An 18,350-nucleotide genomic window follows, 5' to 3' on the forward strand; every position below is an offset into this window, starting at 1 on the left:
AATCCTCGGGTTGTTCCATGTAAATTTCTTCCTCCAATTCTCTATTTATGAAAAATATTTTCACATTCATGTGATGAATTTGGAGGTCATATACCGCAATTAATGCAATTAACATCCAAATGAATGTAATTCTAGTTAATAGCGAGTATGTGTCGACAAAATCAAAACCTTATTTTTGACACAAAGTCTTGCTTTATACTTGTCAATAGTTCCATCGACTTTCATTTTCCTTTTGAAGATTCGCTTTGAACCCAAAGGTTTATTTTCTGGAAGAAAATCAATTAACTTCCAATATGGTTTCTCAAGATTGAATCAATCTCACTATTGACACCATCTTTCTAAAAGGATGAGTCTACAGAAGACACAAGAATTGTTACAAAATCATATTCGAAGGAAGTAGATGTCCTTCGACATTTACTATGCCTCTGAATCGCTTTATTAAGTACATTCTCCTTTTTTCTTTCCATGGTCTTTTAGACCCTTCACTAGACTAATCAAGTCTAATTTTATAGTCCACAATCATAGGTCCTATTTTAATCCTTTTAGGAATAGGAACTTGGACTTCGGCTAGACACCCCCACACTTTGAAATATTTCAAGTTGGATTTTCTTCCTTTTCATTTCTCATATGGAATAGTGTGTCATGAACAAACAAAACTTTTTATTGCTTTCTTTCTGGAAAGACAACTTTTTGTTGTTCCCTTTTGCTGTAAGGATAGCTTCTCCACACAAGTTTTGTGGTAAACTTGAACTTATAAGTAATGTAGCCATCATTTCCTCCAAAGTTCAATTTTTTTTTTCATTCTTCAACTCCATTAGATTGAGGTGAATAGGGCAGTAGTTTGATGGATAAATTCACTTTTCAAACACATTTCTGCAAAAGGAGATATATATTCTTCATCCATATCACTTCTTATCTTTTCCCAACTGATTTCAATTTCAATTTTATATTGCCTAGATGTTTCTATTGCTTCATCCTTACCATCAGCAAATATACATAACTGTTTCAAATGCAATTGTCAATAAAAGTTATGAGATACTTTTTCCCACCACGAGATGGTGTTGACTTCATATCACAAATGTCAGTGTAAATCAACTCTAAGGAATTAAAATTCCTTTCAACAGATTTATAAGAATGCTTAGCATACTTAGATTTCACACAAACTTGACATTTTTATTTATTGCACTCAAAGTTAGACAAAACTTCTAAGTTGATCAGTTTTCCTTACAAGGTTTTGTAATTGACATGTCACAAGTGTTCATGTCACAAACAGTTTGACTCAAGCAAGTAATAACAAATAAAAATATGAGTTCGAAAAGCTCTCCGCGAGGTAACTTTTCCTCACAAATATTTGATCCTCTTTTTTATAATTTTGTGTGAATACAAACATTGTTTAGCGTCATCACCTTGTCAAATGTCCTTTTTGAAAGGACCTTTCCATAACTTTCAATTTGATTGTTATAGAACTGCCCATGAACAAAGTTTCATTGGATCCAATAAAAGCAATATAGTCCAAATGTTTCTTTTACAAAACATGACAAATGACTATTCACCAATTTTCATGTCTATACAAATAGTTATATATAATAGACATGTCTTTTCATGAAAAATCACAACATTTTAAGTGACACTTTTTCATAAAAGAACTCAATCATTTTGAACAAGTATACATATAATTTGGTAGTTTCATACTAGTCATACCATATACTAGTAAAGGAAAAACTCAACGACCACAATATCAAATATACTCCAAGAATTTTGTGTGTCTAACATAATACAAAAGTATCATCAAATTTCATATCTTGTGCTCCAAATTTAAATTAGACACTAAGTCTAATTTATTTGTCATAAGCAAAGAACCCCCCACATTTTAAATATGATCTCAAAAATATTTTTCAAATATTTGAAAATAGTTTTTCCACATATTTTTTTTACATGCTATCAAAGTGTCATTGTGACATTGGTAACATGAAACCTCTTTTGAAAATATTATTCTACAAAAGAATTATAGTGCTTCAATTCCATTTGACAATTTTTACACAATGTCAAAGTTCATTCCATAGAGGCACAAATCATAAACTCTAAGTCACTGGTATTTTTCCTCCATCACAAATAGACATACCACATAGTATTTAAAATAATAACAATAGAGACAAAAAAAAAATTGTACAATTTATTTCTATATAACAGTGAAGTTTAAAGAAAATCAAAAGTACAACATTGACTTATTATGTGAAGTTTTCATATTCTTCAAATCAATTGCATAGTCTAATTTATCTAGAGTAGAAAACTACAAAAAAATTTAGTCTACAAAAATCAGACACAATCAAATTTCACATGGAGTACGAAACTACAATTTTTTTTTTCAATCTCCAAACAGAATTGAACATATTCATAGATTATCACATAGAGCTTTTCTTTTCAAATAGCCTTCCAACTATAACATTTTGACATACTATTTTATCAAACAAAAATGTGCATCTCTCATTCTGCAAACTAAAGAATTTTAAAGGCAACACTTTTTTTCAAGGAAAATTCATTCAAAAAAACATATGGTTTGCAGATCTTTTTCAAATACATACATGATAAATATCAAAATTGTTAACTTTTAGAAACTATTTTCCTCCTTAGATAAATAATAAGAAGGTTACCTGGTGTACTCTTTAACCGAAATACCACCAATTCTTCTAGTACATTCTCACTTCGACCTTCCTAGACAAAGCACTGAATTCTGGAGAAGTAATGCATTAATTTTCTACTTCCATGATTTGTTTCTCTAAATCAGTAGAATACAAGAAATACCAACAGTAGTATAATTTTCTTAAGATTGTTGTTCATCTTGTATTCCTAAGATACTTAGAACAAAAACTTTGAAGAACTTGATAAGAAACAACAAAGTTTAAAGAGTATTTTCAAAACTAGAAAATTAAACTAGTAGAGAAAATAGAACCAGAAATATATTAGAAACAATATACGAAATATTTTTCTTTAAGAAGAAAATCGAACCCACTAAATGCACAGTGTCCCTTTAAGAAAATTATTCCCTTCAAGTACCCGAGGTTAATGGATTATATCCTGCCAGGATAGAACGATCTTACTCACCGGTGTATCGGTACCTAAAATCACGGTGTCAACGAACCACTCAACGGCAGTAAAGTACACTTAGAATACTAGATTTAGTAGTAGTAGAAGAAGTCAAGAAAATTCTTTTTCTTAAAATGAGAGGAAATCTCTCAATTTATAGAAAACAAATGGTAGTGTGAAAAGGTTCTTATTGTGCCTACCGGAAAGGTCACAAACCTTTGGAAAAGTCACAGTCTTTCGGAAAGGTCACAACCTTTCATAAAAGTCACAACTCTTCATAAAAGTCACAACTCTTCATAAAAATCGCAACTTTTCATAAAAGTCGCAACGCTTCATAAAAGTCGCAACTCTTCATTTTCCATTCACACCTTTTAAAATCCAACATTCTACTAGTCTAGGTGCCTATAATCTATATTGATTGAATTAGGTGGTGATTAGGATTTATTCTAGTTATTCCCTACATACTATATTTTATCAAAATTCGTATCTGTTTTTTACTCCATCGTTCAACAATAGTTATCCACTATACTACTCCAGCAATATTTATCCACTTTATGAAATTAATGAATAATTCTACGCTTAATTCCTCGTTAATAACATGTTCTTGAATTCGAAAATTATCAATTAGGAATCCCAAGGAAATCAAATATTATGATAGCTTCACAAGAGAATGTCACTGCAAAATATTCTTGGCCATTTCAAAAGTTAACTGACACAAACCTTTTTATCTTAGCTAATTTGCAACTTGACAACCTTAAGGAAATGAAACATTGTGCTTATTTCTTCCTTCAATAAGTAGGCTTTTGGACATAGGACTTGGACCGTAATTTGAAGTTTTGATTTGAAATTAATGTTTTTCTTTGTTAAAATTTGTACAAAATTTAATTTTAGTCTCAAGTTCTTATTCCAAATTCTCCAGAAGTAGGATTTCAAATTCCATATTGTGATTTCAATATTTTTTTAATTTAAACTTGACCAATAATTATATTTTGTAAAACGATAAAAAGACTAATTATTTTAAATTTTGTATAAAAAAACTCATTTTCGATGTGATTAGATTTATGATATCACTTGAAAAGATTATATTAGAGAATAGTTAGTTATTACTATTATTGATTTTTTTCAACCGATAAAATCTTTATGAAATTATGTGTATTTAAAAATTTATAATAGCATGTGACTATAAACATCTATTTACAAAAGAACATGAAGATATACAATTTATTATTGTGACACTTTAGAATATCTCAATACATTAAATGAACTATGATTTGCTCATTTGAGAAGATTGCGTAGGAGTTGCGGAAGTTTTGATAGTTGTCAATTTTCATTAATTGAAATAAAAAAACTTAAAAAATTCAAATTACATATCTAAATAAAATTTCAACTTTAAATAAATCTGAAATCATATGTCGAAGGTTTACAATAGATTAAAGTTGATATTTCCAATAGAGGATTTGGAATAGGAGGCCAAATTGCATGCTTAGCGGACCTTAGTTGCATTCTAGGCTTAAGTTTTAATTATGTAAGGCTATTTTTGTATTATTCATAACTAGCTCCTATAAATAGTAAAGATAAGGTTTAGTTCCTTAATAAATACTTAGTAGTGACTACGATTTATACTATTTATTGCTATATTTTATCAATATTTGTGTCTAAGCTTTCAATCTTTCAGGTCATTGTTATTTCCCATTTTAAAAGTTAAATGACACTTTTTTTCACCTTTGCTAATTTGCAAATTGACAACCTTAAGGAAATGAAACATTATGTTTATTTCCCCCCCCCTCAAAAGTTGCCGTAATCAAAGTTAAAAGTACAACTTTTAGAGTCATTTCATCAAAAATTGAATCAATCGCGTGTAGACTGATCCAACATTTGAGAAAATAATATTTCAATTAAATAAACAAATGAGATGTAAAATACAGGAAAAGGGACAACCACACTATTAAAAAAATTAAAGCACTCAATAAAGCAGAACAATATGCTTTATCAAGGAATCTAGATTACCTAGTTTCATTGTCAAGTTGTCTTTTGAGCAACTTTTGATCTATAGTTTAACTTAGCTTCCCTTTTTTATCATTTCAATCACTTTGCAGAACAATCACTGTTTCTGAGGAATGTTGCTGACTAAACCACCATGCCGTTGCATAGCAGCTACTGGTTCACCACATCTGGGGCAACGAAATGATGAAGATGCAGAGCACCTTGTTTGAAGACAGTAGTAACAGTACCTATAACATTGAAATACAAACACCTGAAATTTCATAATCATTTATGCAAAGTAAACTAAAGATAGGAATGACACTGAACAGTGAACACTGTCAAATAGAAAGCATGGCAAAAGACCAAAGGAAGATAGCATCTATGTGATTTCGAGAAGCTCAATAGCTCCTAATATGAATGCCATGGTTGGCTGTAGAAACTGGACACAATCTTCTTTAAGCTGCAGACGAGGTGTTACAAAAAATGTAATGAAAACTTATTTTGGATGTAACCCTGAAGTAAAAGTAGTTTTAACTCTGATGTTCAGTGCCGTCAGTAATATTAGAACCATACTCAGCACAATGGTCCAAACAATTTTCGCCTAGAAAGAGCATTAATAATAATGGCTACACTAACCTAGGATTGTCTAGCAGCAATTTCCACGAATCCACATTATTCTATGATAAGGATTTCTTCAGTTAAGAAACGTAAAAGTATGTTCTTAATAAAGGCATATAAGCATATATGAGAATACTGCATTACCATTCTATCGCATAAATGAAAGCATGTAAATGTATATACCTATGCTGACAAGGGATAGCTACAAATGGAATTGATGGGGTTCCCTGGCAGATGGGGCATAAAGATTCATCTACTGAAGAATCTGAAGATTTGTCCTTTGAGAATGGACGAAGGAAACTCTTGACAGATGCTGAATTGAGAAGGGGAAGAAGCAAGAGCAGCAGTTCCTGCATATTAGAAAATTGTTTAAAATCTAAGTCCCTTCACATTGTTTGTGTACTGAGAAACCAAACATGTCAACAAGATAAAGCCAGAAACAGAAGCTGCAAAGTTTGAACTGCAAAGCAAAAAAATTTACAGCCCACCAACAAAAGGGAAAAAAAACATGCATATGCAAGATGAAAATAGGATTCTGTTACACTCCAGCAGCATGTAAAACAGCTAAAAAATATGTAAGACTCTATATTGTTAATGATTCAAACTATCTAGAAATTTCTTAGTGAGTTTTTTTTAATACTTTCTGAACGGGTATACAAATATTGTGAGATAATGCCAATGGAAGGGCAATTACCGAGAATTCATTCCACACCAACTGACGATTCATGTACTCAAAGCTCACAGCTCTGTTCATATTTGGGCTCCCATAAACAAGTCTAGCTCTTAAAGCTCTTTCAATGAGATTCCTGAACCTGCATGTAGTTGATACATGTAGAAAACCATTAATGTAAGAAGTTGTAATGTGTTAATTTATTGGCCAGATCACATGCAAGGGACATTTATTACAATCAAATGATGTTCTGTTCACATTAGGGCTCCATATATGTTTGTAGAATCAGTAGTATCAACCATCCTAATGTGCTAAAAAGTTTATCATGCTGCATGATTCCTGCACTAAGTTGGGGACCTCAGTCCCTCATACGAGGAATCACTGTCTGATTGGATGGAGATGCATGTACAAATTGATGACAGATATTATGGCCATAGCTCACTACAGTTAAATAAAAACAAAGGAACAATGAAGCTTAGATGCCATTGCTTTTCAGAAGAAAAAAAAATGGGGTTTTTGTTGCAAGTTCTCCCGTATGCCCTCAACTAAAAGTGTTATTCCACGCAATGATGGTTCCCAACTCAAAAAGTTTGTAATATATCCTTTGAAACAATAGGAACTTGGTCAGTTTCTACTCATCCTGATATGACCTCTTTAATAGAACATTCTCCACAAATTTAACCTTAGAAAGTTCCCTAATTTAACCTTTTCCCATTGAAAATTTGTCATAAAGCAATACAAGCTCATATGTGTGCCTCTTGACACCCATGCACCAGTGTGTTAGTTCTTACAGCACAGATTCAGGCAGTATTACTTACAGAACTATTTTGTGAACTAGATTTCTGTCATCTTCTTCTTTTATCCGGTGGTCATGTCATGCATTGAAAAAGAAATAAAAAGTAAAGTCTTTGCAGTAAGAGATATACCTTCCTGTGTAAAGAAAGAGAAGTAAATTGCTAAAAGATGCTGCTTTATAGATCCCCTCCATCCGTTGCATTAACAACCACACTCCACGTGCCAAGGACCTCTGAAGCAAATACACAGTTAAAAAGTGACGAATAAATTATATGTTGACACTAAAAAAACAGTATTATACAAGTTAGTACTCTTCATTTAACTAACACTCCCCAATCCTATTTCAAAAGACTGTTCAACTGAACAGCGATATCAACATAAGACTTTAAATTGTACTATGCAAATGTACATGGCTTCCAAACTTGGACAAACTTAAATGTTACCTTCTCAAAAAAAAAAAAAAAAAAAAAAAAACTTGGACAAACTTGTACTTTTTCTATGACATTGAACTTTCAATATTTCCTCCATCTCAGGATTCCCAACTTCATATTCCAATTGTCCTCTTCTATTACGTCAGCTTTCCTTTATATTTTAACCTGATTGTCCACCTTACTTTTGAACTAACTTTTTTCTATTTCTTCATACTTGAGAAAATATCTTGTGATCTTACATACTTCCCCCATCTAATATTTAATCAATGAATTGTTTATCTCACATCTTGATAATCCAGACCCTGAATATATTGTTTATCTCAATAACCGTGGTACCTTAAAAGTAGCATGTAGCCCCTAAATGTGACCCCATCAATTCAACTCCTCTTTCCTTTTTTGTTTTGATAAGGTCAATTGCTACTCATATTGTAATAACATGGCCAAAAAGATTAGTTTATGGATAAAAGAGAACTAACTGCTAGATAGAATATCAGTATAACATTGAATGTACATGACACCCTTCTCTGGCACAAGTATTCATGTAATGTTGCAAGTATTTTCTTTTCAAGAAAATTAAACAATTTTGGATAGGCTGAAACAAAAGGCACAAGAATACATTTGGTCATTTGGAATATAAAATACAAACAAGCTCTGCTCTAGTATTTCAAATTAACATTTATTTTTGCTAGTTATCAAGAAAATGCTTTCAAACTTCTAATTCCTACTTCTTTTCTATATGTAGAATATTGCCTGCTCTGGAGATTCCATGGCATAACAAAGTTTTGTTTGGACATGTTGTTACCACAAGAATCTTGTTGTTCTTAAATGTTATTTGTGATCTTCAGACTAAAAGATCCTATATGAAACAATTTTGTTAATATTCTACACTATGTTTATAATAATAGTGGTATCCGGACTAACTTGCACGTAGCTTAACTACTCCATCGGCACCTACTACCTCCTGACAACATATGCATCGGGTAACTACATCTATCAAAGTTAAGACATACATGAAGAAATCACCTAAATTAATTTTGAGCTGAAATTTGGCTACTAGTTCCTCATGGTCCATGGCAACATCTTTGGATGTTTGTTAGTATTCTACTCATACCAATGATCAAGGTTTATCAGTGATAGATGTTTTTACTCATCCTAATTTGAAGTTGCACATTTCGAAGTTTCAAATCATATAAAACCTTTCAATTTTCCTTCTTAACATTTCATATGCCTAAGCCAAAACAAAATGAAAATCGAGGGATTCCTTTGCATGATTAGAAGTTGTTACACAAAGTCAGAATATTGGAGGACTTTATAACTAATTATTTCTAATAACAATTGAAGTCAACAAAACTGAAGAGTATTATCTATAAGAGAACGAAGACTTCTCTTAGTGATAACATATTTGTCACCAGTAAAACAGGCATGCACGCAAACATGTCGAATATGTGAGGCAGAGAGAGCAGTACCTGCTCAGAGTCGCCCCATCTCCGAAAAGCAGAAAATGATTGTAGACGAGCCCATATATATTGACCACCAACTGTTGCAACACAGTACCATATCTTTTGAGCAACAGTAAGTCCTGGTCCCTCTAATCCAGTCCTCACTATAAAAAACATGGAAAAGGAAAAAGAACTACAACTGAAATTATAGCAGTTGATGCAAGAAAGAAAAAATGAAACTGCATCAAGCTGTCAACCTTCGCACTTCAAACACAAAGTAAGACAAAGGAGATTTTCCAAGACAGATTGATTATACACCCTTGCTAATTTAGACTTACCAAACTATAAGACTACAACTGAAATTACTGCAGCTAATGCAAGAAACAAGAAATGTGACATCAAGCTGCTAACCTTAAGCACATTTACCATATCAAAAATAATAAAAATCAAGCTGCCAACCTCTTCATTTCAAACACAAACACAAAGTAAGACCAACGAGATTTTACAAGTCAATTCCAATGGTCCCTCAATCACAAACTGATGTTATACACATGCCAATTTTAGACTTGCTATAGCATTTGAAACTTTACAGGCTCTAGTAGCTCAGCTGATCTATTAATAATTAAAAAGATTAAGACCTAAGAGGATCATATCACTCAGAGCCAGAGATCCTATCTATAAACATAAAAAATAAAAATAAAAAGGATAAAAGGATTACTAAACAGTAATTTCGAGATTAGTTGCCAACTACTTTCAGAAAAACAATGTATTGGAGCAGACAAAGGAAGATCAATTAAAAATATGTCAATGTGAGGAGGTGACATTATTAGCACAAAAATGGCTTACTAAAGAAAGGATAAGGAGAACGAGTACAAAGTACAACCATATTAGCTTCAGCAAAAATGCAGCTTGACGCCACAAAGCCAAACATGAATACTTACAAAGGATATCCAAACTAGTATTTTTCACATCCCTACAGTAGAACTTACAACCATCTCATCTATCCATAGCTTGCAACACAATATGACAAATTTAATTTCTAACATCACTGAGATACAGAAAAGGTTGGTACAAGCTACTTACAGAAAAGGAGCAACAGATTAAGCAAAGATGTTTTTCTAACCTTTTCCTCTAATCTCACTTGCACGCTCATCTCTGTATCTCAGATTCATGAGAGCATTACCAGGAGTAGGCTTATCAACCCAAATAGAAAATCGCCAGATTAGAAACTCAAGGAAAGCATCAAGTTCTGGTTCATATTGAAATAACATTCCTGGCTAATCCCAAACAAAAGAAACAGATATCAAAACTTCTGTCAGATAACAAAATCACTGAAGACTTGATGAATTTGATGATAGAACAAAAAGTTACATGATAGGTACCTTCATTAAAGAAAAGACCTTAACCAACTGCTCTTTTAGCATGGCTGACATTTCAATGTCCAGTCTTCCAGCATCTACCTGATTAACTCTGGATATTGATATTGGAATGGCTGACTGCCAAAAGAAGTTAACATGAAATTTCAGTGGTCGGGAGCAAAAAAATCAGCAAATAAAACCTCAAAACGCAAACTCTTTATTCACCCTTCTCTGAGCCCCAACAGTAAAAAGATCTGGCATTTAAGAACTTTACAACAGAAAAGGAAACAGAACAGCTTTTGGCGTGTTACAATGAAGAAATAAGTAAATTCCCATGGGATAACACACTAAAACCATCAACGGTTTCCAGAGAATGGCTAGTCTTTTCTTTCCTTTCTCGTATTTCTAATCATCATCACTATGAAGCTCCACGTCTTGTATTTCCATTAACATCATTCCAGGTAGCATAAAACTTGAAGAAAATTTAAGCTAATCTGGGCCTGACTAGGGGAACTAAATTCATTTTTCTAGTATCCTACCCCCAATAAAAAAAAAGTAGAGTGCAAATGTCCGTATCAGAAACTTTTTCTATGAATGTTCTAAGCTCCATCAAAGTTTCCATAGCTGGATAAACAGCCAAAACACAGCCTATTGTCATCAAAACTGAAACAATAACTTATAATACTTCCTTGGATTAACCCCAATAAAAAATACAATGTTTTGCGGGAAATACTGTAGTAAAATAACAAATATACATAATAAAATGGAACAGAAAAATGAAAATTTTCTCAAAGCTGATCCACAAGTTTAATTGAGCAGGTGCGGATACCAAAAGAAATATCTATTTCAAAAAGTCTCTGCCCTAACTGGAAATCAGTTATCTCAAGTGTCATAATAAAAAATTGAGGCATAAAATGAATGGGCAGAGAGAGTACCTGGTGCGGTGGAGGAAGAAGAGACTGCCACTGAGGATGCAAATTCCGGTAGGTATTGATCCAAGCATCGTGTTGTGGGGGAGGATGGACAGTGGCACCACCACGGGGAGCGGACGATGAAGCTAGGTTTTGTCGGTCCATATCTCGGCCGTACTGGGTAATTCAATGAATTTTAACTATAGTGGGATATGCGATGAAGAAATTGGTGGTCGCCGGCGGCGATTGCGTACCGGAGCCCGGTGAGCAATCTTTTCAGTTCAGCACTGACTTGACCACGCAGACAAATTTGAGACACAACAGTTGAAGTCTTTGTTTATTTAAAATTAAAAAAAAAAATAGAAAATAAAAGCGGTTAGGGATATTTGTGAAGGGTAGTTTCGTCTCCAAAAAGGGTGTGTCATGGAAGCACGCTTTTCAAGATTATTGGAAGACGCACTGTGCTGAAAATAATAAAAGAAGAAAAACGTCGACAGCAGGATTCGAACCTGCGCAGGCAAAGCCCAACAGATTTCGAGTCTGTCTCCTTAACCACTCGGACATATCGACGATTTGTCTCCCTAAGTTAAATGGATTTAATAAGTATTAATTCAATATGTAAAAATGATCCACTAGGACCCAGTGTTTGTAGTCCACATTGGAGTTCCGACTAAATTCAGATCGTGCACTGTTGGGCCCATTCTTGGGGGTGGCGCTCCCAACATGATTTTCTCTATATTTAAGGCTCAAACCTGAGACCTCTGGCTAAGGGGGAAATAGTCTCACCACTGCACCACAATCCATATTGGTGATATACTGCCAGACTTAAGTCTTCAGTTACCTATAACCTATCAATCAATTGATATTGTTATACTTCCTAAATTTTGATTTGTTTGACATACTTTCTTTTTTAGATCGTTTTAAAAAGAATAATTTTTTTTTTAAGTAATTCTTTAATTTCACTTTTTTATATAACATGTTTAAGACTGTATGATTAAAGAGCATTGTGGTACATTTGATATATCTTTAATTTAGACCACAAGAATCAAATATTTTTTTTATTTTCTTAAACTTTGTGTCAAATCAAAATAGGTCAAACAAATTAAAACGAAGAAAGTAACTTTTATTTTTATTTTTTGGTCTTCATATGTCTCCCAAAGAGGTCCAATCAAAACAACAGACAGAGAAGCTCTTGTGCTCAATGTGAATAGCATGCTAGAATACGTCAAACCAAAGGAGTCTTTGATAGGTAATTTCTAAAATTATATTAGCTGTTTAACTTTGTCTTTTGATTAAAGCAGCATGTTCGCTTTTGTTTGCTAGTTGAACTTTTCACAAGTTGAGTTAATCAATTAACAAGCAAATGAAGATGTTCCCTTGTATATCCATTTCATTTGTTCAAGCACAAAATACATATTACTAGCCTGACGGTAAACGAACCTTTGCATGGATCACTTCCTTTGTTTTAGTTTGTTGAAATTGAACCAAAAAATGGCAAAAATAATTTAGACACACGTGACGTTTTAGTCAATTCTTACATGTATGTCAATTTTAAAAATGTTTGAAGTTAGCTTTGACAAGTCATGTAAAATTCCAGTGAAAAAATGGAGAAATTCTGATCTTGTCAAATCCACAACTTCAATTTTTAAAAAAAATGTCTCAAGTTGATCTTGATAAACTAAATCAAACTTCACCCAAAAATATCTCATGTATGGCCTTGTGAAGGCCACGTTTCAGATAAAAATGCCTGAAGTCGGACACAATTTTTTAATTTCAATTACGTATATCTGAAATTGTTTCCAAAATAGAATACTTGCAAAAACAAGAAAAACAAAAATGACAGCCCCAAAAATGACTATTGGTGCACTTATCCCCATCTTGAAGCAAGCTTTTGTTGCACATTTTTGGTTTTTAAGATGACCCAAAAATACAAGCCCAATATCTTCATCACATGGGAAAGAGTATAAAACCCATACTAGCAGAGCCCATAGTGTTTAGTCACTGCAGAACATCCCACATCAGGAAGTTAGAGAAGAAGCGAGCATCTTGAGGTAGTATATAAGGGGCTCTAGCGCCTCATTACAACTTACGCAGCCACGCAAGGAACACATAGCGAACTATTCTTTCACCTTTTACTAAAGAATATCGTGTGTGCGTTGCAAATAGTGGCATACGCCTATTTTTGGAGGGAGAAAAAAATTTGATTAACAGCTTAGGCATTGCTTAAATCACTGAACAAAATCAAATATTACGATATCATCATAGCCATTAGTATTTAGATATTATCACTGAAGATTAAACTCTTCTATACAAATTTAATGACAACGAGCATGCAAACCTTCGAGCTTTATGTTTTAAATAAACTTATTGATCCAAAAATAACGTAAGATGATTTACTGAAGGGAAAAGTAAGGAAATAATGCAGCTAGCAGAGAATATACAGATCTTTAACAGCCTGTTTGGAAGTGTTTCTAAGGGTGTCACTGCACCGAGATCTTTACCAACAATTGATTATCGATAATAACTTAATGTCACTAAATATATTTATTTTAGAGGCAATTACTAGTGACAATTATATTTTAACACTCTTTTTAAATGTTCCTAAAGCCTATATAGCGATACTAGATCTAATGACAATTAATTAATATTTGTAAAGACTTTAACACTCTTCGTTAGTGAGCATAGTTATTATCGCTTAAAATTATTTTTATTGTAGTGTATGTTTGGAATATATAAAGGCAAATATTTTGGAAGAGACTCCTCTCCAGTACACTAATCTCTCCAGTTGGTCCAGTGCATATTTAATTTAATGACATCTGTCAATTATAAAATCTAATGGTTCATATTTATTTAAATAAAGCAGTCTTTAAATCATGGTCAAATATCATTAGTCATGGTTATTATTATTTCTCTTTCTCTCTCCTCTCTTTCTTTCTCACTTAATTCTGTAATAAACTTTTCTCAATCAACAAAGAATTTGCTTTGGTAACAACAAATTGCTTTTCCTTTACATTATTTTCACACCGTGATAAAAAGAAGACAAAATTCAAAGGATGAACTTGGGTTATAAAATTTAAAAAATCCAACCCATGAGACTACTTCTTTGAAACTTGGTTCGGTCACGATGGTGATCCACAAAACTCGGTCGTCTTCTTCGTAACATCAATTTTTTCAATTTGGAATTTCTGCAAAAGTCAACTAAAGGATCTGGAAAGGGCACGAAAAATGGGTAGGAAAATATTTTTTCACATACTTTTTTTTCTAGTGAAATTCTCCATTTAATTTTTTGGTCTTATTTTCTTGTGGTATTTATAACTGTGATCTTTAATTGAGGCTAATCACTCCATTTTAGTCTTTCTCTTTTGAGACTCTCCCTAGTTGTTCATATGTAAATGTAAAAACATTAAAATACTGATGTAATATTAATTTTCAATTGTTTGATTGCTCTGTTTTTCGAAGAGTTTTGGAGGGGAAAGAAATGTTTCTATGCTGATTGAGAAAGGAATGAGAGGAGAGAGAATTACTAATAATCATGGTTAATAATATTTGATCAAAAAAATTAATCTGATTCATTAAAATTTAAATTGACACGTGTCAACTCTATGAAATAGTACTGGGGGAAACTGGAGAGATCCTCTTCCTATTCTTTAGTCTTCCCAATGTTTGATTGACCGGTCAAAATATTTTTTCTAATAAAACAAATTCTTCTTGTTTTTTGAAAAAGAATCTTTAATTTATTTATTTATATAACAACTACGTTGCAAGTACATGCTAGTTAGTTAGAACCACCTCCTGAGTTACTAATCGTGGGATCATTACATACGGGGCAAATTTATTATGCATTTTATGGTGACCATCATGGGCGGAGCTACCCTTGCTTGACACCCCTTCATCGGAAAATTATGTTGTCTAGGTAGGCTAACTTTTGATTTTATTACTATATATATTATAGTTGGCACTCTTTAAAACAAGACGAAGAGTTAGTTCAGTGGTTGAGGGGCTACAGAATATCTCCTTAATCTTTGGTCTTGAACGTCAGGGGTTCGAACCTGGTTGCTTTTTTTTTCCGTCAATTTTTGAGCGATTGACTTAAATAAAGTTGACTTTACTATTTTATTTTTTAAAAGAAAATATGTACTTTATAGATTAAACAAATCCCTATTTTCAAAAATTAAAGGGTTTGAGGAGGAAGAGCCCAAAAAAATCATTTTTGTTCGCTGCCTTCGATATGACTCTTCGTCGGGTGTTGCCAAACGATTGTGATGATGTAATTATTTTTTGCTTTCATTAGTAAAATTTATTTTGTTGATTTTTATGTGTACTTACTACTTTGTATTTTGACACCCCTCAATGTAAATTCTGGCTTCGCCACTGGTGACCATGAATTTATAATTTTTTCATAAAATCATGTATTTTAGCGATTATAATAATATTTTTTATTCACGATATACCAAATCAAAAACATATAAATAATAAAAAGAATAATTGTTTTATATATAAGAAAAAGAGCATTTTTTTACCTACCAAACATATTCTAAATAACTCTAGAGAAACTCCAGCAAATTCCATCACAAGCATTCCATTCTCCATTTTGATGGTCGGTGGATGCACATTGTAGACCAGATTAAACCCCCCATTATATAGTCACGCAGATATCACAAAATCTTTTTCTTAATCATTATTTTGTTCACAAGGGTCACCACCCAAAATGTCTTAATAAATAATAACGATTGGTTCACATGGATGATCATTAATATTTTGATCGATCAACTTCCAGACATTTCCAAAAAAAGACATGTTAGTGACAGCTAAGTTTTGTAATAAAACACCTGATTGGATATACACCTAATACTCAGTTCATCTAAACCTAATACTTTTAGAGGTCGGAGATTATGAGTTTGACTGAATCCAATAATTTTTTAACTTAAATAAGCTATTTGTATCAAGAAGTTTATTGATTATATATGCAATATTAGATTTTCAGAACCCAGCTATAATCTCTTAGAGTCTTCATTTTTAAATAATTTAGAATCTATAAAATTAAAATTTTGGCTCTGTTTTTGAATACTTTTGAAATATGAGCATAAATTTATAAGTAAAAATTCAATAATAGTAGTAGATATAAACTCATAATTTAAAACTTATAAGTTAGAAATCCTAAATCCGTCTTGAACAAGGAAAATAAGTATATTGGGACTAGAGAGTGATACTTCGTCCGTCCACTTTAATTTTAACTGTCATGGTTTTCTTTTATAGAGTCAAACGATAAGAATTTTGATTAATATTTTATAATGTACTATTTTTTAATCATATTGGTATACAAAAAATTGTAATGTATAATACTTTTTGTATAGATTTTGAATATCTAAATTTTTTGTTTAAAATATTAAAAAATTAGTCAAATTAACTTTTAAAAATCGTAACATGAAAATTAATTGTGGACACACAAAAAGTATACAATATAGTGCAAAAACTCATGATGTGCATTAATTGACATGCAACATATTTTATTGTTATATTTGCAGTATATATAGGTACAAACAAGGGACTCTTGGGGTAATCCAAAAGCAATATTCTTTTCTCTGTCAATTGCAGCGTTTAATTAATTTGGTCTGAAAATGCCTTGTATAGCTTTTGGACGTTTTGACGATTCATTCAGTGGTGGGTCTATTAAGGCCTATGTTGCTGAATTTATCTCCACCTTGCTTTTCGTCTTCGCCGGTGTTGGATCTGCCATTGCCTACAGTACTTTCTAATAACTCTTCCTCCTCCTTAAAGAGCAAAATTACTCTTATATCGAAAACAAAAACATTAAATATTTATAATGTAGCCATTGATCATTCCATGCAACGTAACGCTATTATTTTTGGATCTAAGTACGTAATTTGGGAAATTTTGAATTAGATAATTAATTATTCTAAATATTTTGCAGATAAATTGACAGCAGATGCAGCTCTTGATCCTGCGGGACTTGTTGCGGTCGCAGTTTGCCATGGATTTGCTCTCTTCGTGGCCGTTTCTATTGGTGCTAACATCTCCGGTGGTCACGTTAACCCCGCTGTTACTTTTGGTTTAGCTCTTGGCGGCCAAATCACCCTTCTTACCGGCCTGTTTTACTGGGTCGCACAGCTTTTGGGTGCCATTGTTGCTTGCTGCCTCCTCAAATTTGTCACTGGAGGATTGGTAATTAGTTTTCAAATTATGATTTAGTGAGAATTCTGATACCGATTCCAACTTGTTTGAAACTGAAGCCGTAATTATAATTTAAGATTGAATTGTAAATTGATTATCTCAAAAATATCTAAATCTTTTTTTTCTCTCTGCAGGCTGTTCCAATCCACGGTGTGGCAGCTGGTGTAGGAGCTACTGAAGGAGTTGTAATGGAAATTATCATCACATTTGCATTGGTGTACACTGTGTACGCCACAGCAGCTGACCCCAAGAAGGGATCATTGGGTACAATTGCACCCATTGCCATTGGTTTCATTGTTGGTGCCAACATTTTGGCTGCGGGCCCATTCTCTGGAGGTTCAATGAACCCAGCCCGTTCTTTTGGGCCCGCAGTTGCTAGTGGCAACTTCGCTGGTAACTGGATTTATTGGGTTGGACCACTCATTGGTGGTGGCTTGGCCGGTTTAATCTATAGCAATGTCTTCATGAACTACGGCGACCATGTTCCTCTCTCTAGCGATTTCTAAAAAAAATGTTTGAATTTGATTGTGTTTGGTACCTAATTAATTCGCCTTTTGTAATAAAAAGGAATAAGAAAAGCGACATTTTGCTGTTTTTTTCCTTTTTGGTTGTTTAACATTTGGCCAGGTTATCTTGCTTAACTTCTATCTTTTGTTGTGCATATTTGGATACAACTTCGATAATGGTGTACGAATTTGATGAGATTTTATCCATTCATTGATCATAATGGTTGTATTTTACAAAATAGACTAAATAAAATTCTCTCATCTCCCACCACACCCAATAAATGGAAAATAAAGATAAAAAATCTTTTTGGTTCCATCTCTCTTTGTTTTTACAGGTTCAAAAATAAAATTGTAGTGCCTGGA

General features: G+C 32.7%; 2 protein-coding genes and 2 non-coding genes across 4 annotated transcripts; 2 read left to right on the forward strand and 2 right to left on the reverse strand.

Annotated features, from left to right (window-relative positions):
* Nucleotides 1–4,865: 4,865 nt before the first annotated feature.
* Nucleotides 4,866–11,634, reverse strand: LOC125874022 (peroxisome biogenesis protein 2). Its single transcript, XM_049554828.1, has 8 exons — nucleotides 11,314–11,634; nucleotides 10,403–10,516; nucleotides 10,144–10,297; nucleotides 9,048–9,184; nucleotides 7,282–7,382; nucleotides 6,380–6,497; nucleotides 5,869–6,035; nucleotides 4,866–5,315 (listed from the first exon to the last, which is right to left on the reverse strand). The coding sequence occupies exons 1-8, from the start codon at nucleotides 11,452–11,454 to the stop codon at nucleotides 5,186–5,188; spliced, it is 1,062 nt and encodes a 353-aa protein (XP_049410785.1). The 5' UTR covers nucleotides 11,455–11,634; the 3' UTR covers nucleotides 4,866–5,185.
* A 143-nt stretch (nucleotides 11,635–11,777) lies between these two features.
* TRNAS-CGA (transfer RNA serine (anticodon CGA)) lies at nucleotides 11,778–11,859 on the reverse strand. Its single transcript has one exon. It is a non-coding gene; the product is annotated as a tRNA-Ser (tRNA).
* Nucleotides 11,860–13,381: 1,522 nt separating this feature from the next.
* Nucleotides 13,382–13,494, forward strand: LOC125875341 (U5 spliceosomal RNA). The gene has a single exon (XR_007447404.1). It is a non-coding gene; the product is annotated as a U5 spliceosomal RNA (small nuclear RNA).
* Nucleotides 13,495–16,728: 3,234 nt separating this feature from the next.
* Nucleotides 16,729–18,136, forward strand: LOC125873274 (aquaporin TIP2-1-like). The gene is made up of 3 exons (XM_049554175.1): nucleotides 16,729–17,034; nucleotides 17,222–17,472; nucleotides 17,616–18,136. The coding sequence occupies exons 1-3, from the start codon at nucleotides 16,908–16,910 to the stop codon at nucleotides 17,985–17,987; spliced, it is 750 nt and encodes a 249-aa protein (XP_049410132.1). The 5' UTR covers nucleotides 16,729–16,907; the 3' UTR covers nucleotides 17,988–18,136.
* The last annotated feature ends 214 nt before the right edge of the window (nucleotides 18,137–18,350 follow it).

This window comes from Solanum stenotomum, chromosome 8 (assembly GCF_019186545.1).
Source record: "Solanum stenotomum isolate F172 chromosome 8, ASM1918654v1, whole genome shotgun sequence".
In the NCBI taxonomy this organism is placed as follows: domain Eukaryota; kingdom Viridiplantae; phylum Streptophyta; class Magnoliopsida; order Solanales; family Solanaceae; genus Solanum; species Solanum stenotomum.